This window comes from Pongo pygmaeus, chromosome 3 (assembly GCF_028885625.2).
Source record: "Pongo pygmaeus isolate AG05252 chromosome 3, NHGRI_mPonPyg2-v2.0_pri, whole genome shotgun sequence".
NCBI classification, from domain to species: Eukaryota; Metazoa; Chordata; class Mammalia; order Primates; family Hominidae; genus Pongo; species Pongo pygmaeus.
This window is the reverse complement of record NC_072376.2, coordinates 84,716,245-84,738,803: the sequence shown is the minus strand read 5'-3', so window position 1 is coordinate 84,738,803 and position 22,559 is coordinate 84,716,245. Positions and strand designations below refer to the sequence as shown.

Below are 22,559 nucleotides of genomic sequence, written 5' to 3'. Positions count from 1 at the left end.
CCATGTCCAGCTAATTTTTTGTATTTTTTTTGTAGAGACGGGGTTTCACCGTGTTAGCCAGGATGGTCTCAATCTCCTGACCTAGTGATCCGCCCGCCTCTGCCTCCCAAAGTGCTGGGATTACAGGCGTGAGCCACTGCGCCTGGCCGATATCTGACTGTTTTCTCTCCCTTCAGACAGCATGGAAAGAATTTAGACTTTATCCTAATCTCAAAGACATTTAGGACATTTAATTACAGACTTTGCTTTGTTAACTAGTTTTGTTGACAACTCTTATTAATAAGTGGAGGAATTCTCTCAAATGTAATTTCAGTACAGCTTTTACCCCACATAAACTCACTTCATCTTGTTTTGACTCCAGTGTAAATTCAGAACACTTGACTATTTTCCTGACTTGTATAACCTACACTTTCCTATAGGAGAATCCTATTTATGAGCTGTAACTGCTAGTTTGCTAAAAATTTTTCCCTCTCAATAAAGTCTATTGAGTCCAGTTGGAGATTGTGAATCGTACTTTTATTTTTTTTTAAATGGTAGTTGATGTACCACACAAATGTTTTGCAGGATTGACAACTATAGAAAACAACTCACAGTTTTGCAGTTACCAATATGGTGGCCCTTTAAAATACAAGTGTTGGTATAATTAGTATGAGTCAGATAGCTATTTAATTAAGTTTATCAAATATTTGTTGAATGCCCTGCTGTGTGAAAAGTATTATGCCACATCTCTCATTTTGAACCCCCAACTCTCCAAGGGAATACACTAATTTAATGGACTTAAATACTCATTTTATCCAGCATTCCACTAGATTATAATTCCTTGAGATGTCAAGAGAAAATCATTGCATGAATGCAAAGTAACCTAACAATAATTCTAAATGCTTTGCTACTAAAATAGTTAAAACTATTAAGTTATGCTCTTATAAGAAACATTTGAAAGAATTTCAAATTTTAATTGCTCCCTTGTTTCTGTTTTAACCCTGGCCCCAGGAAGACTCTAATCTTCCATTACCATTCAGAGTTTCCAAGCCAAAAATATCTTAAAGGCTTGAAGAAACGGAGGAAGACTATAAAAACAAAAGATGGTAAACAGCAATATCTGTTTCTGTTAGTTGAGTATGAACAGCTAAATATTTAATTGTGAAACCAAACTTTATCAAGGAAAGAAAGAGGTTATTTATGGTGCTAATGATAGTTAAGGGTGTAATGAATAATCCCAAGTGGAGAAAAAGGAGAAAGATCAAGGAACATGAGGAATAATTTTCCCTCAAGATTTTGTCCCATTGTGGAATTATTCTTCTAAAAACAAGTGATTAAATAAGAAATCCTGAACACCCAACTTTGTTCTTGCAAGATAATGGTTTTCCTCTGAAGGAAATGACTATAGGAAGAACACTGCCTCAACCAGTAGCCAAAGCATGAACTAGATGACCTAATAAGGCCTTTCCATCTCTGATTTCTTGATACTTGTGTTTAGAAATTTTCCTGTTGTTTAACTTTTTTTTTTTTGGAGACAGATTCTCACTCTGTTGCCCAGGCTGGAGTGCAGTGGTGTGGTTTCGGCTCACTGCAACTGCCGCCTCCTGGGTTCCAGTGATTCTCCTGCCTCAGCCTCCCGAGTAGCTGGGATTACAGGCGCGACTACCACGCCTGGCTATTTTGTATTTTTAGTAGAGATGGGGTTTCACCATGTTGGCCAGGCTGGTCTCTAACTCCTGGCCTGAAGAGATCCACCCGCCTTGGCCTTCCAAAGTGCTGGGATTATAGGCGTGAGCCACTGCGCCTGGCCCCTGTTGTTTAATTTTTAAAAATCTTTTTATGGAACTTCTGAAAATTTCTGTGAAAAAGACCCAAGTTGGAAATAGCTTATTCACTGACAGTACAGAAACAATGACAACAACTCCCTACTCATTTCACTCAAGTAACAATAAGTAGAAGTAAATATTCACTTTAAGTAGAGACAGTAAATATTCACTTCTTTATTCATTTAGTAATTATTCTTTTAGTGCCTATTATGCACCAGGCTGTATTCTATGAGTATGAAAGTTTGACATCCTGACTCTTTACCAACCTAATGTCTCGGTTAAAAAAAATAGGCATAATGTATACACAACATACTTGATTCTCTGACCTGTGAATGAAAGAATTCAATATTATATAAAATGGGAGGGTGCTGTGTGAGAGAAAGAGTGAGACTGAGGATGACTCTTGCTCTCAATGAGCAACAAAATAATTCTCTACATGCTGCTATCGGCTGTATTTTCTCATTTTGCATGTCCTGTAGCTGTGCTCTATGAGGATATAGGGTGTGGGAATGGAAAAAAGGGACAGTAGGCCAAGCTTTCACTGTCCTATAGTGGTAGGTCCCATGTACCTACTCTAATATTCCCCTGTGATAGTTCTAGGTGTCAAGAATCCCAAGACCAGGAATAAAGCTCATCAGTAGGCAGGAATAAAAGGATACAATTTTGCCTGGAGATGTTCAAGTTGCAGTAATTAAAGTACTGTGCAACGTTTGTGTGATGGAAATTGTGTGAGATATTGGTGGTAGAGAGTAAACAAAACAAAGATCAAGACCCTTAAGGAACCTGTAATTTAGAGAAGGAGGTGGATATAAATCTAGCCACTTATGACGCAATAAAGTTTTATACTTATACTTCGAGCAAAGTTGACCGCAGAATTCTCAAATTTATTTGACCATGGGAAGAAATTAAAAATTGTAAATGTAAAAACTGTAATGTATCTAATAAATATTGACAGAAGGTTGTTAGTTATATTAAAAGTATGGGAAAGGCAAACAACCAAAAGGAACCCCCCTCCCCAAAATAAACCTAATAAATGAATTTATAATTAATTATTTGCTGCAAGAAATGACAAAAATTTTATTAATTGGTTTAACACACAATAAATATTGGGTATCAAAATGTTGTCAAATTATGACATTGACCAGTCAGCCTCGAACAGAAAAACCCCCACAACTCTCTACTTACTTAATTGCTGCCGATATGAGGATGCACAGGTTAAAATGTTGATATGTCAACCAATTTCATGAAACTTATTTTAAAGGAGATGATTTTCAATTAGGGAGACTAAATATATATGGCTACTTTTGAAATTATTTATATGCTTAAAACATATTTTGAAATAATACATACTACAAGCATTAGTGTAGTACTTTTGTGGAGTACCTATTAGCACCTCCTGTAATAAATATGATGCTCTTTGCCATGTGGACAGGAAGAGGAAGGGTGCTATGGACTGAGAAATCACTATGAGCAAGAATGTGAACTTGAGGGTGTGTGGAAAACAACACTGTAGCCTGAGCCAAAGAAACATGGAGGAAGGGAAGGGATTTGACATAAGGCAGGCTGGTAGGGGTCAGTTTTTGAAAGGAACTCAAATGACTCTGTCTCTGACTCCTGACATCCTCTCTGGCAAAATTAAAAGTCAATCACGTTTTAGCTATTTACATTTTCCTATTTTCTTTAGACCTTGCCATATTTTATTACCAATGAGCCATCTGTACATATGCCATCACTTTATTCAAAAAATTACACTGAAGCCCTTACATATTCTAGACAATGTGCTAGAGTTTACATGTAAGATCATGTTAATTTTCATGAAGAGTTTGCAAAAGTAGTACTATGAAACCAATTTTAGAGTTGAGAAAACTGAAGCTGAATCCTCATGAGAATCCAACCTATCTAACTTGAAGTTCATTTTGCTTTAATAGTTGGGCTTTGTAATGTCATTTACCCATGTGTGTTCCACAGAGGATAAAGCATGAGAAAAAAGGATTCTATGGTCATGTAAGTAAGGAGACCAAATTGCACTACATCTTCCCCTTGAAGACTCACAGTTTTTTTTTTTTTTTTTAGACGGAGTATCGCTTTATCACCCAGGCTGCAGTGCAGTGACACGATCTCGGCTCACTGCAACCTCTACCTCCTGGGGTCAAGCATTTCTTCTGTCTTAGCCTCCCGAGTAGCTGGGACTACAAATGTTTTTGTTTAAACAGGTACCCTGAAGTCTGAAATAAGGAGATCCATTTTGTTTTGTTTATCTAAGTAATTCATGAGCTCAGTTGGCTGTCTGAGAATTTTCCTTTTCCTGGTAAAACATTTAATATTCCAGGGAACACTTTAGGAAACTCTGCCTTAGAATATATTGGGAGAACCCTATTAATTAGAACTCATTTAGAATAAAAAAAACCATATTGTATGCTCTTAAATTGATCTTTGTCAAAGTGAGAGTCATGACTTATTGGGTTGTGAAATCAATTGAGTCCTCATCTGCAATTGGGGCTGGTGGGAAAGAATGGCAAGAAAAATATCAGGGTTGTTGCATGCAGTACAGGTAAGTACTGAATCATGAAATTTTTACTGGGTCGCTATGCAATATGCATTTCTCTCTGTGGTCATGGCCAAAAATGTCTGAAGCCGCTGCTTTCCTGAAAGTCACATGAATTGCTTGCTGTGCCAGGAGTTAGGTGATAACTAATGTCTGAATGTTGTAAAATTAACACAAAAGGGCCTACTGTAACACCATGGTTAAATACATTATTTGTTATTACCTAAAATCAGATGATTTTAGATCTCAAATATCTTATAGAGGAGAAACCAAAATAGAGGTTTATTCTGACTTGTCAAGGTTAGCTGGGTCTACAACCTAGATCTCCTAATGTGTATTTCTAGTGTTCTTTTACTTGTCAGTGTAAATTGACAAATTTTTAATTTATGGAATGCTTAGGGTTACTTCTTTTTAATGAATAGGAAAACTCGATGTAAAATTTAGCAAATCACTCCTGGATAGGTAGTCAATGACAGGTTACAAAAATGCTACAGGCTTTAATTGAAGGAAAAAAGTAATTTAGAGATACTTCAGTGCTGGGGTCTAATTCTAATTCCAATTAATAACTAATTGACCTAATATCCTGTTTTACTAGGTGGGGCCATTTAGTTACCTAGTTTCTCATTTGTATATGGAAATGTCCTCGATATATGATTTTGAGAAGACTTAGCAGATAAAACATCAGTGAACACCAAATCTTTCCATGCTTAAGTTAAAGGCACAACCATCACGTTACCTCTCTAGGAATAAACAATCAATCGAAGTTATAGGAAACCCTCCAAACCCACATTGCTTTTAAAAAAGAACAAGAACGATGACTTATCTTGCATCTCATAACAAGATAAACACTAGCTCGTTTTATTGTAGGCAGGCCTCTTCAAGACTCTGTCCAGTTGAAGTCTTGAAGTTCGTATCTAAATTTGTGTCTACTCACTCCTGGCTCGTGGACCGGTCAGTGGAGTTTGGAGCTATTTAATTTTCCTCCTGTCTGCTTTCCGGAAAGCACCCACAGGTGTCTACGCCTGGGAGTGGGCCTGGGCTAGGATTCCAGCAAACTCTCAGGTTGGTGTCATTTGCTCTCAGGAAGCGCCAGGCCACAGCGGGCAGAAATCATTTGATAACTTAATCTGGGTGTGAGGAAGAGTCGCTGAGGCCTGTGTACTCTAGTGATAAACGGAAGCATCTGGGTGAGTCAAGCAAAGGATGTGGTATCTTTTAAAACTAATATAAACGAATAAAGCCTAAACAAGAGCTTACAAAGAAGGACACCCCCTGCCAAAACGTGGGAGGTGACTGGTGCCTGGAGGGGAGATCACCGCGTGGTTAAGATCTGGAGGTTCCAGAGCTTCTCTTGGGTAGAATTCTCTGGCTGGGAGAACAGTGGAGGTAGGAGTTGATTTTCCTACAGCCCAGGACCAGCCCTTGGACCCTCCCCCTTCCTATAATTAACTCAACGCGCGTCCTGCCAGTCGGGACCGGTGGCGCCCCTGGACCCTCCCCTCCTCTCGCCCTAGGCGGAGAAGGAGAGGCTCCAGGGTGGGAGGTAGAGCCCGGGCCACACCAGCCCCCGAGCGGTCTCCAATCCTGACACGGTGCGGGGGGCGCGGGTTCGGGCCCCGCATGACGTGGGCGCCACTGCGGGAGGGGCAGTCCGGGGAGCTCTGGCCGCCTTATTAGCGCCCCGCGGGTCGCCAGCAGCCAGCAGACTGCCGCGCTGCGAGCAACAGGAGCCGGCGAGCGGCCCACTCCTCCCACCTCCTCCGCCTGCCTCCTCCTCCTCCCTTTCGCTCCTCCCGCCCCCACCTCTGCGTGTGCGGCGGAGTCGCCCTCTCCCTGCCTCTTTCTCCCGCTCCCGCTCGCTCGTCTCTCTCGCTAATACTTCCCCCTGCTGTGCTCCGGGGAACCCAAGCATTCTCCGCGCTAACCTTAGGGACCAATGGTGCTCGAAAAGCCTCGAAAAAGCTGCTTTGGGCAGAGATAGTTGGAAAGCCCCTCGTCCCTTCCCCCTCTCCCGGGCTTAGCCTGTGCCCGCTTGCAGCACCTTCTCGCTCCTGCAAACTCTGTTTGGGAGGACGGGGTGAGAAGGTGAAGTGGAAAAAACTGCAGAGCAGAGGGGGCCAGTCTCAGAGCTCAAATTTCATTTTCATTGAAGCAAAGCACAGAAGAGCATTTTTTTCTATTTTGCATTTTTTTCCTTTTCCTTTTTTTCTTAAAGAAACTTATTTTGGGGGGGGGGGTGGTTTGCTCTGGGCATTTGCTTTGCCCAGTAGTTGGAAAGTGAACTCGACTCGTGATGGTTCTCCTGTCACTTTGGTTGATAGCAGCCGCTCTGGTAGAGGTTAGGACTTCAGCTGATGGACAAGTAAGTGGAAAATAATAACAATAAAAAACTCAAACCCAACCTTTTCCCGAAAAGTTCCTCCCCTCTCTACCCTCCTCTCTTTCCTCCTTCTCCTCCCAGCCTTCCCTGTTATCTTTTGCGTTCAGGAACGGTGTTTTGAGGGCTGGGCGCAGCGTGCGGGCTTTTGGGGGTGGAGGGTTGAGTTGCACTGGAGGTTATGACGCCCACTCCGGGAGCCCAGTCTTGTCACACCTAGGGCTTCACCAGTCTGCGACATTCGTAACAATTCCTAGTGACAAACCGCAGCCAGTTCCCATCCTCGCCGGGCCATCTGGGCTTCCCCTTTCTGGAGGGCGGTCTGGGCGCTTGAATGAAGTTCTGGACGCTGGGTCCGGGATCCCAGCGCTCTGGCTGCTGCCGCCAGAGTCGGGTTCCTGGAGCTTTCTCTTCTCCGAACTGACTCACGGTTTTTTCGGGCAGCCGGAGGCGGGGGTTTCAGGAAGTCCTTGGGCCGGACAGGGAGAGCTCCAGTAGACACGTGTCCTGGGAGTACCACGGCCAGGCTAGGGTTTGACAGTTGGGGAGGGGGGCTGGAGACGTTTCCTGCCCTGCGTTTTCCTGGGCAGAGGCTGCAGGCGCCGGCCGCCTTCTCCCCTCCCCCTCTGCACAACTCCTCCTCTTTTTAAAGCTAAATTGAGTGCAGCTCTGTTTCTTTTCGGCCCTGCCCCCAACCCTTTGGAGGCTCAAGGTGAAGCCCGATGCTCTCAGAAGAGTCCTTGAGAAGGCTCCGCCAGGGGAGCTGTTTGTAGTAAATCATATCAGCACTTGGTCGATGGGACTTTGGGTACAGAATTTCTGTTAGTTTTCGTAGCCTCTCCGGTCGGCCTGGTCTGATCGACCACAGGGTAAAAAGTAGAAAATTGTCTAGTTGATTCCTGACCTTAAATCTGATTAATCAGGCCCCCTGTTAGGTGTATTTTGGCCTGTTAAATTCATACTTTCTTTTCTAATCCAGACCCAGTACGAGTTTTCAGAAGAGAGCATTGAGAGTCTGTATGTATTTTTGCTGGCTTCATAAGTGTTAAATTAAAATGAAAAGGGGCAAACAACTCCCTTCCCCAACTTGTTATGGAATTGGCTCATGGAACCTTCTACAAACCAAGGTGCAGGCTTTAGGCACCAATCCCAGTCTCTAGCATCTCCTGATTAGTTAGCTCTTGGAAAGCATTAATGGTAGAAATAAAACTCACAAGGTGATAAGATGAAACCCAGTAACTTTCTTTTTCTTGCTTTCCCCCTCCTTTCCAGGCTGGTAATGAAGAAATGGTGCAAATAGGTAAGCTTTGTTCTCAGATGCCATTCTTATCTTAAGTTGAAAGTAAGGGAATGAAGTGAGCTAAGCAAAATATTGTTTCTGAAATGTTTCCCACTGGTGGTTAAAAAAAATAATCTGTAGTCCGGAAACATTTCTGTTCTTCTCTTCCTCTTTCTGGAGGAAGGTCCCACTTTCCTGGGGCTAAATTATAGTGAGGTAAAAATTCTCCTGCAGTTGGACATTTCAAGCATCAGTTTATTACTGTCTTTGTACAAGCCACTGATATGTACTTGGAAGATGATGGAGGGGCTGGAAGATTATATGGAGATGAATGAAATAAAATCATCAACTTCTGTAGCATTTAGGAGGAGCACATTTGAGTACCACAGAAGGCAAGAATGCTACATAGAAGAGAACAATGAAGTACAGAGCATGGAAACTTTTCTCTTACAATCTTTCCTGCTTTGGGTAAATCCTCTGATGACTTCTATTATTCAATCTGCTTTAAAATAATTATCTCCTAATGTGAAAGATACTGTTAGGCCTTTTGCTAATATCTAAAATCCCAGTACTCTCCTGATGATGTGGAGATTCTTAGTCCCATTTTATGGGTGAGGAGACTGAGATTCAGAGAGTGTGACTTGCAACAGGTCACTCAGAAGTCCATGGTCTTTCTTGAAGCTGTTTAGAGTAATGTATTTGTTGTGAATGCAGAGACTGAAAGTTATCTGGCAAGAAGCCAGGCTACATTCAAAGTCTTTTCATACACATTTTACTTGGATTACTTTAAAAGATAATTTTTCTTTTTGGCAGAGTATTAGTCTCTGTCAATTCTGTATTTGTCAGGTGATATTGTAAAGCTGTCTTTTAGAAGAAAAGTTTTTATTACTGCTGCTGCAAACATAGTTACAAGTCATTGGCCGTTTATTAAATGCCCGGCACAGTGTTGATTGTTTCATGTATTATGTCAACTGATTCCCACAGCCACACTATGAGATGGGGATACTATTGTGCCTATGTTAGAGATGAGGAAAATGAAGCTTGAGAGGTTGCATAGCTACCTGTTATAGTACACAGTGGAGATTCACACTTGTTAACTAAGAAACCCAAGAGCTAGGCCCAGAGGTGTGTATATGTAGCCTGTAATATATGAGCATGTATCAAAATGCTCCTTCCTACTCGGTGCTTAGCATTGTTGGATGTATTTCCCAAGCTTAGACCTCGATGGCAAGAGGAGAACAGTGGAGAGGAAAGGCACTGAGAACTGCCCTAAAAATACAGTGTTGATGAACAGATACTTGTCATTCGTAGTTGATAACATTCAGCCATCAATCCTTATCTTTTTAAAGCATTTTTTTTAACCAACTCTTAAGTAGGGAGAAAAAAGTTGTCTTATTTTCAATTACTTAAATATTTGATTACTTACACGTCCCAACTTTTCAATATGCAAATTAAAAAGATGTCTTAAGATCACCCATTCCACCAAAAAATTTCATAAAATATATAGCTTTGATTAGAATTTTAAGATAGAATTAGGATGCTCTCATATAAGAGGCCCTGGATTGAACCGAAGTTTGGTTCAGTTGTTTCGCTAATGTAAATTACTATGGTAGCCCTTTCAAAGGGAAGAAAATAGTACAGGTGTCCTTAAATTTGGCAGAAGAGAGATAAGTCAGTATGAAAGAGAGGAGGCGGAGCCCTCTTAGGGTGTAGTGCTGAAGATTTACTTGTTCCCATATTCATCTGTTTTATGGGAGTTCTCTCTTTTATTATTACCATTCTTATTTATCGTTTTCAAGTTGAATGAAGAGAAGAACAGATTGAATAAAATAGATTTTGGCCCACAGGTCTTGTGATAGCAAAAGTATAACTATCATTTCACTTTGGTTTATGTATCATATGTAAGAAAATCTTATGTACAGTAATTAGTTTTGCTCCCCTGTTCCCATGTGTAAAGGCACTCCTACACTGCTAACCTGGAGATTTGGTGAAATGCACTCCTGAACACGTTACTTTTTTTTTTTTCTATTAACTGATTTAGAAGTAGTTTTATATAACTACCTGGGGACGTGTTATTTGATCAAAGATACATTAGGAAAGACAAATAATGTTTGTAGATTTTATTTATTTATTTTATTGCTCAACAAATTGGCTAGAAAATAAATTTCATGGCCCTGAATAATTTCTAAATAATTTAATGTTTCAGGAAGGGTTAAATATAAATAAGTAATAAACCACAAGTTGTTAAGAAACTAAATTTTAAAAATACTTTCTACTGAAATGTAGTATAGATGTAGGAGGGTGCATATAAGTGTACTTTGCTGATTTTTCACAAAGTGAATGCTCCTGTGCAGTCAGCAACTGGATCAATAAGTTGAACATTACTGGAACCCCTGTACGTCCCTCATGCCAACTGCCAAGCATTCTCCCATTATGAAAGGTGACTGCTCTCCTGACTTCTAACAGGATAAATTGATTGTGTCAGTTTTTCATGCTCTTTATAACTAGAGTCACAGGATATGTACTTCTTAGTATTTAACTTAGAAGGTCAATTTTCAAAAATATACCTTATATGCTTCAACCCTTTAGACTAGGAAGGCTTTTATTTAGGTAAAGAGAAGGCAGTTTGTGATAGGGACAGGTCAGGATATGTATAGCTATGTCACCAATATAGTGTCTCATGCAGGATATTGCCTCCTTCCTTCTCTCTTCAGCCAGTGGAATAATACCTTCTTGGTATGTGGGAAAATAGGATTCACCCTAGAAAAAATGGGTAAATAGGTTTTGAACCCTGACCTAGTTGTGTGCCTCTTTGTCAACCAGACAGGAACTGCCTCTCTAACCACCTACCTATACCCATACATACATATATGTCTGTGTGTTTGAGTATGTTCCTGTATATATGTGTAAGTATGTTTCATGAGATCATTGACATACTTCTAGGGCGTATCAAGGAGCACTGTCATTTCTGACTCAGAGTATGGCCTTGGTAGGATGCCTGAGGTAATTGTGGGAAACTGGTGTGGCTGGTCCAATTGGGTAAGGAGGCTTGCTCAATGACACATGTGGCTTAGGAAATAATCATAGTTCTGTAGAAATTGGAAAATCTGAAAAAGAATTCTCTGAGTCCTTTTGTTTCATAAGCCACCACTGAGATTGCTTGAGTATCATTTGAGGAAAAAGCATTGTGATCCTTTAGTGTTAAGCTGTCTTCCCTTTCCCGACCCCACTTGGAATTGGGGCATATCTTCCATCTCCTGATTCCTCTTGGAATTGGGGCATCTGTCCTATTTCTGTTCCCCAGTTGCAAATTCCATTACATCCCAATCTTAAAAAAATAAAGTTGCTAATCTTATTCTCTCAGATATCTAGTTTACTAAGAGATAATTTTTCACAACATTTTCTTTTCAGGTTTTAGTTTGTAAGGTTTAGTGTGAGTCACTTACCTAGTTACTGACCACTAAGCATTGTCACTAGATTAACCCTCATGAGAGCAAAGACTTTGTTTTGTTCCAGTTGTATCTCTAGTACATAAAACATTGCTTGGTAGCTTGTGGGTCCTCAAATATTGGTTATACAATGAATATATCTAGCAAGCAGGATATTATTATATTAAGGTTTATCTATGTTCTGAATTTCCTTGAATGCTCTTGTTTTGTGCCTTTCTCCAGGCTGAATTGGTCCCTAAGAAAATGAAGATGGTGACAATGGCTATACAATTATTATTCAATGTTATCAAGGCCTCTTGGGACTCCTCTTCCACCCCACAAAGCACAGGGACCTAGGCCTATCATTTTTTGTAATAAGTATTTGGTAAATTGAATTGAATTCTATGTGCAGTTTTGGAATGCCAACTAATTTTTTTTTTTTTTAACTACAGCCTACTTGGGATCATTTGCCCTATTGCTGGCATCAGGAAAGATAAGCTAAGCTAAGATTAAAATCTGTCAATCCAATTTGCCAGCAGCAGTACTAGAAAGTGTGGTGAAGGAGGTTTAAGGGGATCCTTCGTAAAATGTAGAATTTTAGCTACTCAAGCCATTATTCTTTCTTGTAACTAAAGGTAATGGAGTTGGCTTTACTGATTTATCTTTTGTCCCTCCATTGAGCATGATTATGGTTAATGTTAACTGCTTCAAGATTCTTAGGTGAAAATTTTATTAAGTGCAGCATGCTATGTATCACCATTATGACAACTTAGTGTTGTTGTTTAGCTGAAATATTTCTTACCCATGCTTTCACTGCTTTTCCTTGTTATTGTACCAAATAATTATAATATTGCTCAGAAATGTTAGAAAACCCTCAAGGTCGCCTCTGCTTCCAGGACGATGATCTTAAAACATTCTTTACTTTGAGTAGCCAACCCAGATTATCTTGGAAATCCATTAGGGACCATTCCAAATTGCCTGGTAAAATCATGAGTAATTTTGATATGAAGAGTTGGGTTATTGTGCTTGGAAAGGATATATTGACAATGATGACTTCAATGGAACTTTAATGCTTCTTTAAAGAGGATTGCTATTATCAGAATTTTGAGAATCTTCTCTTTAGTGTTCCCGTAGTAGAGATCAAATTTTATTCCTAAACTATACTACTTTTATTATTATAAGTTGTTGAATTTTTTCTTTTTAATTAGTCAGTGTTTTCCCAGATTGTTGATGTCTTACAAGTGCCCACTGTAATTCTTTAATTTTTCTGGATTCTTAAGATTTTTGAAAATCATTCCAGTTCCCAAACTGGTGTTATAATTTAGCGTGTTCTTATTCAGACTTCTTTCAATATACACACTGTATTTTTTGTATAACTGTTTTTGTTTTGTTTAATGTTTTAGTACAATTTTTCAACATAATTACAAACTCCTTCTGAACTTCATTTTAATCTCATCATACTAATAAACTCTAATTTGTATAATCATTTTCCTAACAGTATTTATTTTTCCATGATAGTGAATATTGCCACACAGTGTTGTGTATGTATATGTCATTGCCTGCATTTCAAGTGACTACTTTAGGAGAGAGCCCCACAAATTGGTTACTGAGTAAAAACAAATTCACATGATACATTTTGACAAATGGCTTTTGAACAAGTCTGTATGATCTGAACTCCTACTAGCAACTTAGGAAAGTATTGATTTTTAAAATTTCACTTTAGAATTATTTCTCTTTCTTCTTTTTGATATCTGAATATAATTTTTAAATATTTGGTTATGCAATCTGAAAGATGCAGCGAGTTCGTAATTTTTCTAACTCTGAAGTACCCAGTAAATATGAATAATCATATTATACAAATGTTTTTGTAATTTTATTAGTACTACAAGAAGACTCATCAACCTCATACAGTGCAATCTGAGAGTTGTATATTTCTGAAAATGGACAGTGAAGCATGGGAAGTTTCCTAGCATAGCAACCTCTGTTCCCACACATAATTTATACCTCCTGATTTTCCAAAGAAGTTTACATGACTTTGCTGACCAACTGTAAATCCCTAGGAGAAATTTTGTGGTAAAATGTCAGTCTCTTGTTTATGAAAATGATTGCCACAAATTCAGCATGATGAATCTTCATGGAATTTAGAACAAATTGTGAGCAGCATGAAAAGGTATATCTTGCTCTTGAGGTGACTGGTAAAACAAAAATAGTCATTAGGAAACTTGTAGCAAGTAAAACAGGATTAAATATATGATTCCTCAGATACTGTGGTCTTAGATAGTAAATCACATTTCCAACAATTTTTCTTCATATTTAGTAAGTATATTTTTATTTAGATATGCAAACAAAAAGAATGATTGATGACATTATTCATGAGTTCCAGTTCTCTTTCCTTTACGTGTAAGAACTTCTCTCTTTCACATGTAAAGTTCATTTTTTTCTTTCTTTTTTTTTTTGAGACAGGGTCTCGCTCTGTAACAGAAGCTGGAGTGCAGTGATGCAGTCATGGCTCACTGCAGCCTTGATCTCCCCAGCTCAGGCGATCCTCCTGCCTCAGCCTCCCGAGTAGCTGGGACTACACTGGCCCCGTTTCTTTTTTCTTTTCTTTTTTTTTGAGACAGAGTCTCACTCTGTTGCTCAGGCTGGAGTGCAGTGGCACAATCTCAGCTCCCTGCAACCTCCGCCTTCTGGGTTCAAGCAATTCTCTGCCTCAGCCTCCCGAGTAGCTGGGACTACACTGGCCCCATTTCTTTTTTCTTTTCTTTTTTTTTGAGACAGAGTCTCACTCTGTTGCTCAGGCTGGAGTGCAGTGGCACAATCTCAGCTCCCTGCAACCTCCGCCTTCTGGGTTCAAGCAATTCTCTGCCTCAGCCTCCCGAGTAGCTGGGACTACACTGGCCCCATTTCTTTTTTCTTTTCTTTTTTTTTGAGACAGAGTCTCACTCTGTTGCTCAGGCTGGAGTGCAGTGGCACAATCTCAGCTCCCTGCAACCTCCACCTTCTGGGTTCAAGCAATTCTCTGCCTCAGCCTCCCGAGTAGCTGGGACTACAGGTGCATACTACCACGCCGGCTAATTTTTGTATTTTTAGTAGAGACAAGAGTTTCACCATCTTGGCCAGCTGGTCCTGAACTCCTGACCTTGTGATCCACCTGCCTCAGCTTCCCAAAGTGCTGGGATTACAGTGTTAGCCACCGTGCCTGGCCCTGGCCCCATTTCTTAATCTAAAATCTAAATCTATATATCCAGGAGAGGACCTGTTAATATTCGTATTTCCTCTATCAAGTGGTCAGGAGCACAGACACTGTTGACTGAGTAGTTTAAAATCCTAACTCCACCACTTTCTAGCTGGTAACCTTAACCTCTCAAAGTGTTACTTTCTTGTGTGTAACATATGCATAATACTACATTTTAGAAAAAAAATTAATTTTAATTTTAAGTTCCAGGGTACACGTGCAGGACACGCAGGTTTGTTACATAGGTAAACGTGTGTCATGGTGGTTTGCTGCACCTATCAACCTATCACCTAGGTATTAAGCTCAGCATGTATTAGCTATTTTTCCTAGTGCTCTCTTCTCCTCCACCCCACCTCTCAATGGGCCCCAGCGTGTGTTGCTCCCCACCCTGTGTCCATGTGTTCTCATTGTTCAGCTCCCACTTATGAGTGAGAACATGTGGTGCTTGGTTTTCTGTTCCTGAGTTAGTTTGCTGAGGATAATGGCTTCCAGCTCCATCCATGTTCCTGCAAAGGGCATGATCTTGTTTGTCTTTATGGCTGCATAGTATTCCATGGTGTGTGTATATATATATATATATATATATATATATATATATATATATATATGTGTATCACATTTTCTTTATCTAGTCTATCATTGATTGGCGTTTGGGTTGATTCCATGTCTTTGCTATTGTGAATATTGCTGCAATGAACATTTTTGCTGTGTAGAAACTCTTTAGTTTAATTAGATCCCATTTGTCAATTTTTGCTTTTGTTGAAATTGCTTTCAGTGATTTTGTTATGAAATCTTTGTCCGTGCCTATGTCCTGAATGATATTGCCTAGATTTTTCTTTTAGAGTTTTTATAGGTTTTTTTTTTTAATAGTTTTGGGTTTTACATTTAAGTCTTTAATCCATCTTGAGTTAATTTTTAAATAAGGTGTAAGGAAGGGGTCCAGTTTCAATTTTCTGCATATGACTAGCCAGTTCTCCCCACACCACTTATTAAATAGGGGATCCTTTCTCTATTGCTTGTTTTTGTCAGGTTTAAGGTTGTAGATGTGCAGTGTTATTTCTGAGTTCTCTGTTCTGTTCCACTGGCCTGTGTGTATGTTTTCATATCAGTACCAGGCTGTTTGGGTTATTGTAGCCTTGTAGTATAGTTTGAAGTCAGGTAGTTTGATGCCTCCAGCTTTGTTCTTTTTGTTTAGGACTGTCTTGGCTATATGAGCTCTTTTTTGGTTCCATATGAATTTTAAAATAGTTTTTTTTTAAATTCTGTGAATAATGTCAATGGTAGTTTAATGGGAATAGCATTGAATCCATAAATTACTTTGCCATAGTCTCATGAAAATACTACTATTTACTTCATAGTGTTCATAAAATGCTGCTATGTTGTAAACAAGATAGAGTCATAACTATTGTTATTAGTGTGTCTTTGACTTGTGCTGTTTCTTTTTCTTTTTTTTCTTTTTTTTAAAAAACTTTTACTCAAAGAGAGGTATTTCGTTCTAATCCCTGCATTTTAGGTAGGTCTGCCTATCACCATGAATTTCCAGGAACTTTAATTTCCTGTGCCATGGACTTGTAAACTGTCCAGCCAGTCAGCTCATCATGTGACAGCTCTTTGAGAGTTCTGTTTTCATGTATTATCTTCATGTTTGTATCTCAATGTAGTATTGTTTAATTAATTGTAATATAGCAGTAGAGAGAGGGAGTTGAGAAAGGAATGGTGCAAAACCAGTTATTCCATATGGATTCCATGCCAACTATATTTTATGTTTACCAGATACAATTCTTTTACTTCTTACACGTTATTTTGTTGGAATTCCCTTCATTCCAGTTTGCTAACAGAAGTCATGTAGAAGTCATGACTCCTTTGGATGCGAGTGACAGGAACCCAGTTCACACAGCTTAAGGAAAACAAAATTGATGAGGTTTCAAAGTCAGGTATAGTTGGATCTAGAGTTCAAATAATACTGTCATGGACTCTCTCTCTTTCTCTTATTCCCTCTTTCTCTTTTTCCTTGTATCTTTCTCATTTTTCCTCTGTATTGGTTTTATTTCTCTTTCAGAGTAGGATTGGTTCACCTCGCCCTGTATCTCCCACAAGTTGTGGCAAAGACTGTTGCTGTCATCTCCAGGCTGTCATTCTACCTTTCACCCCAGAAGACAGACACCTCTTTTTTGACAGCTCCAGTACATTTCCTGGTAGAGATTTTATTGGCTACTTGATTTAGTTATGAGCTTGAATCATTCACTGTGGTCAGGGGATGCAGTACTTTGATTCACCTGGATTGGGGCATTTTACCCCTGATTTATAAGGAGTGTGACTGGAGTGTGACATGGTTAACCTGAAGGGAAATCGGTGTGCAGTTAAAGAAAAGGGAGGGATGCATGCCGAAGAGTCACACATCATACAGTAATACCTCAAATGCAATAGCTTTCCAGCACATTGGATGGGAGATAGTGGCTGTGGCAGGCAGAATAATGGTGCGCCAAAGATGTCTGTGCCTGGATCCTTGGAACCTGCGAGTATGTTATGTTACATGCCAAAGGGGGATTAAGTTTGCAGATGGAATTGAGGTTGACAATCAAATGACCTTAAAATAGAGAGATTATCCTGGATTATCAGGGTAGGAGTCTTTATAAATGGAAGAGGGAGGTGAAAGAGAGAGAACCAGAGAGGTGGCAGCAGGAGTACTTAGTCCCCTGTTGCTGTTTCTGAGGATGGAGGAAGGAAGGGGGACCATAAGCCAGGTGATGCCGGTGGCCTCCAAAAGCTGGAAAAAGCAGGGAAACAGATTCTGTCTTACAGCTTCCGAAAGGAATGCAGCCCTGCTGATGACTTGATTTTAGCTCAGTGACCTAGTAGACTGTCCCAGTTTCTCCTACTTTTTGACAAAAGCATGAGTCAGGCTATTTTAGATTTGGAAAATGTAATTATTGCAAGTAAAGTTTCAGTGAAAACCTTTAACAGTGCTGTCCACATTTCTTGTTTATTTTATTTTTCCCAGGCTTTGCTCTTGGAGACAAATGTTAATTTTTATAGCTTCAAATTCTATACTCAATATTAATCTTTCAAAGTTCTATCTAGCAAAAATTATAAGAGATGTGAGAAATATTAATTTTTAGAGTGCCTAACATAGCTCTCGAGTCTGTAAAATTCTTAATGATGCTAAATAAGCAGAAGTGCTTATTTAAAAACTGAGATTGGAATGTTAAAATTTTGGCATTTGGGCTTCACTTAAAAACAAAATCTTTTTTACTTATTTTGTTATTGATTATTTGGTCATTTTAAGATGTAGCAAATAAAATGCTTGGATATTTTTCTTCAAAGCATGCTTTTTCTTTTTTTGAAATATCTTCTCTTACCTGATTTCATGTTCTAGTACACTAAAGAATGTGTTGTTCTTTCCTAAATGGCATTTTTGAACATAAATATTGTGCAATTGCAACAAATATTTATTAATAAGCCAGATTTTTAAAAACTAGAAGAATTTAAGCATGCAACTATTCGTTCTTTCTTAATAATGAATAAAAAAGCCATGATCTTTATTTTTCAAATAGCTTCATAAAAATATTATACTATGAAAATAGATTTGCAATTAAAATAAAAGACACACCAAAGAGGGTGTTGGACTTGTGGTGATAAGAGCCTAGAGGATTTGAAGTGAGGAAAAAAAAATTTGACTGTGTTCAGAATTTCAGCATGTGTCACAATTAATTTTTAATTGCTTTTGGGAGAAGATGTGTCCCCTTCCCCTAAAGTGTTTACAGCTTTGCTGAGCCCTTTGGCATTTGGCGTCCTCCTTAATGTCCATTTGTTGCCCTGCTTGCATCTTTCCTGGAGCAGCTGGCTCCCATCACTTCTGATGAAAGTCATTCTCTTACTCTTGGCTCAGGATTTGGAAATGTTGTTGTTGGAGCTGCTTCTTTAGATGATCTTGAAAATGCTTATTCGATTTCATTCTTGAGGCCAGATTATTGCATACTGAGAATTTATACCTGATAAAAGAAATTGCCTGTGTGAACTGCCGCTTCATCGTAGTTAACCAGCCAATTCCTGGGAGAGAATTCCAGTCTTTTAGATTGGGTAATGGGGCATGGATTGTTACAGCCAGATTGGATTTTAGGCCCTCTGTTGATGTGGAATTTAAGGTCCTTCTAACTGTATCACATCAGGCTGGGTGGGATTATAGGGGAGCGAGGCCTGAGGGGTACTGGGACTTGGAAGAAATCTGAAACTGACTTTCTTTTTCTATAGCTCTAGTTAGATGATAACAGCTCACTTTTCATGTATCGAAGTGTTATTAGATGGACCAGGTCCTTTGTATACTTCACCTCATTTGGTCCCCATTATTATTTTTATTTTTACAGATAACCTCTGCGAGCCTTAATTTTTAGAATTTGCTTGTAAGATGCCAAAGCATGCATCAGTCAGGAACTAGAATTCAAATGTAATGCTTTCTGATTCCAGACCTTTAGTGCTCAACCATCATACCCAAATCTCTTCCTTGCTTGGAGCCATATGCATCAATCACAAGTATTTCAATATTCTATGTGCCTGGGGTAGCTTTGGTATTGATTAGACCCTTAAAAATTTGTGTGACATATAAGAGATTTATACTGAAGTTGCTCAAAGTCATTGCAACGTTGACTGTACTACTGAAGACTTTTGTTCTTTTACAGTTCTATAGTGTGGTCTTTGCAATGTATTGGGGACATCTAGTATCCACTAGTGGATATTTGTGTCTCATTCTGCTACATACTTAGAAGGAAACCAAGATATCTGTTTCAAGTTGTAGCATATCTGGCTGAATATGTAAAGGAGTTAAGATGATCCTAGAGCATGGGCCACTGTGTCTGTCATATGTCATACAGTGCACCTTACCAGACCCAGCACAGAGCAATCTCCCAAGAAGCTCCACTTCCAGACAGAGCCATTGGTTAGACTTCCCTCCCTCTCCTTCCTTCCTTCCTTCCTGTAATGTACACTAAGGCTATGTATTGGTCTGTTCTCACACTGCTCTTAGGTTGGTGCAAAAGTAATTGCGGGTTTTGCCATTGATGTAAAGAATTACTTGAGACTGAGTAATTTATGAAGAAAAGAAGTTTAATTGAATCACAGTTCCATAGGCTATACAGGAGGCATGCCAGGGGGGACCTCAGGAAACTTACAATCATGGTGGAAGGGTGAAGGGGAAGCAAGCACATCTTCATGTGGCAGCAGGAGAGAGGGAGCTAAGGGGAAAGTACTACACACCTTTAAACAACCATATCTCATGAGAACTCATTCACTATCACGAGAACACCAAAGGGGAGGTCCACCCCCATGATTCAATCACCCCTACCAGGCTCCTCCTCTAACATGTGGAGATTACAATTTGACATGAGATTTCAGTGGGGACACAGATCCAAACATATCAAGCCATTTAAACACAGTTAAGATATTATACTTCCGCCCCAAAGATCTTATAGTTTCTGAAAGGATGAAACATAAGCATATATCTCTTCTCCCACAGAGATTTTTAAAAAACTTTTCTACAGACATTGCATGATTTTTTGTTAAATGCCTTGACAGGGAGTGCTATGGAAGCTCAGGCCAGGAGGTCTGTACTCTGTGGATAAGTTGCCAAGAAGGTTTCTTGGAAAAGATGGGGCTTGAGATGGGCCTTGGCGGCCCCATTCAGTTTGCCTTGGTGGAGAGAAAACAGTGGTCCTCTACTGTAGTGATGCTGCAGAGTAGGGCTGTGAAGGTAGGCATGCTTAAGCCAGGTCTTGTGAGCACATTAGACAGAATGTTTCAATAGGCTAATATGAGAGATGATATTGAAAAGAAATAAGGGGCAGAGTGCAGAGGACTTTAAATACCAAACCTAAGTTTTTATTTGGGTTAAGTTACTTAATCTCTGATTTTCTGCTTTCTACTTTTGAAGTGGGAGGGTTTGATTAGTAGATGGTCTTTAAGCAATTTTTAGGTCTGATGTGAAAATGATACAGATTTTGTGAATCTATATCATTTATCCTAAAGTAATGGTGAGCTATTGAGGCTAGTTAGATGGAATAACATAGTGACATTAATTGCCAGCATTTATTGAATATTTACTATGTGCCGGACAGTGTTGTAAGCACTGTGAATTGATTAGCTCATTTAAATTTTACAACAAGCCTATGAAGTCAATACTATTACCTGTAATTTACAGATAAGAACTAATGTAGTGACCCAAATCACTAGGGTAGTAAGTGGTAGAACCTAGGTATTTTCAATCTGGACCTTTAAAATAATTTTCCTGACAGCAATTTAGACAGTATTTTGGTATAATTTGTATAATATTTAGTAGTGAGAAATTCTGTGTGGGGAATTTGGACTTGGTACTTGCAGCTTTTCAGTGTGAGATGATGAGATGTTAAAAGCAATTAGAAGAAAAGGGGTTAGTTTGAGAGAAATTGCTAAAGAAACAGCAGTAGGACTTGAATGATGTCATATGGGGGAAAGTTATAAGACATGTATAAAATAGCTCTCTAGCCTGATTTGGGAGAATCAGCACATCACGAACAGAAATAGCGAAGTCAGGAGGGTAAGCTAAATAGGTGAACATTCAGTTTGGTTTAGATATATTAAGGATGAAGAGAGAGTAAGACAAGTTATTCTCAATAGAGAACAGAGCCGTTCAGGTTATAGTTTAAGGGAACTTTTCTTTTAACCTATATTTATTGAGGGTTTACTATTTGCAAGGGTATCATGCTAAAACACAGATATGTGTAAAGGGATAATGATTAAAGTTTGGAAACCACTAGGAAAATCTAACATGGTTGACATTAACATAGAAAGTAAAAAATTTTTAAATATATTGAAATAAAGAACATTGCTTCCTCAAAGCTTTTGATGTAGGTTGTGCATATTAACTGCATATGTCTGCACAAATTTATATGCATATCACAAATACACTCATGCACGTATATACAAAAATGTGGTTATTTTACACAGTACAAGGAGGAAGAAGGCATTACATTAAACTCTAGAATGAGGAATTTAGATAAAAGAGAATTCCCTGACAAGAAAATTTTTTTACATTATAATTAGGCTGCCACTGGAGATGTGACAACAGTTTTTCTTGGGGGTGGTTCAAGTTACTGAGGAGATCGTGAATAAAAAATACCCTTCTTGACTGCCTAGCTTCTGAACAAGTTGAGAAATAGAAAAACTAAAGATGTAGGTAGAAAGAAAATATCTTTTTCAGAAAAGGCCGAAGTGGAGAATGAGGCTTCCACTTTGACAGGCAAGTGCACTGGCTACCAATACTCTACCCTGTGCCTGTCAGGCCTCACCAATACAGAGCAGTGCTGCCACTGGCTGAGTGGAAGAGAACATGTACCCCTTATCAGGCTCATTTCCAGGAAGCAGAATGAGGAGGAGGTGCTGAGGTTTGCAAATTTCTTATGCTTCCCAGACTTCCCAACCACATAATTCACTCTTCTTCACCAGGGAAGGGTGAGTAAAGGGATAGAGAGCAGCCTGGAGTGCTCAGAGAAAAACCTTTCCTTCCAGAGAGCAGGAGCAGGTCAAAGGCTCTCTAACACTAACTTGAGAAAAAAATAATCCTATCTACTTGAGATGTCTGAACTGTAAGAAAGAGCAGGGATTAGGGACCCTGACTTCTAGCTCTTTTTAATTTTTGACCTGTATAGTTATAATTCTATGAATATCCAAGGAGATTGCAGAGTGGGGGCTAAATTCCTGCTTCCTGCTCTTAAGAATGCGGGGCTCTGTGTATGTCTTACAGGAGGTCTGTTTTAATGATTAGATCCATTTTTTGTTTTTGGTAGCTTAAAAGGTAAGACCTGGATACTAAGAAATGTTTAGTTTGTAGGGCAGCAGGAACTGTGAGAAATATACACAAGC

At 39.2% G+C, this 22,559-nt stretch overlaps 1 protein-coding gene across 2 annotated transcripts in view; it reads left to right on the top strand.

Annotated features, from left to right (window-relative positions):
- The first annotated feature begins 5,822 nt into the window (after positions 1 to 5,822).
- ADAMTS3 (ADAM metallopeptidase with thrombospondin type 1 motif 3) overlaps positions 5,823 to 22,559 on the top strand; it is a 281,972-nt gene continuing 265,235 nt past the window's right edge. The window contains exons 1-2 of one of the 2 annotated variants that reach the window (XM_054486086.1): positions 5,823 to 6,712; positions 8,000 to 8,027. In XM_054486086.1, coding sequence (XP_054342061.1) covers positions 6,644 to 6,712; positions 8,000 to 8,027 — 97 coding nt within the window. In that variant the 5' untranslated portion in view covers positions 5,823 to 6,643. The remainder of the gene's footprint in view (positions 6,713 to 7,999; positions 8,028 to 22,559) is intronic. The other variant, XM_063663751.1, reaches the window with a different exon arrangement.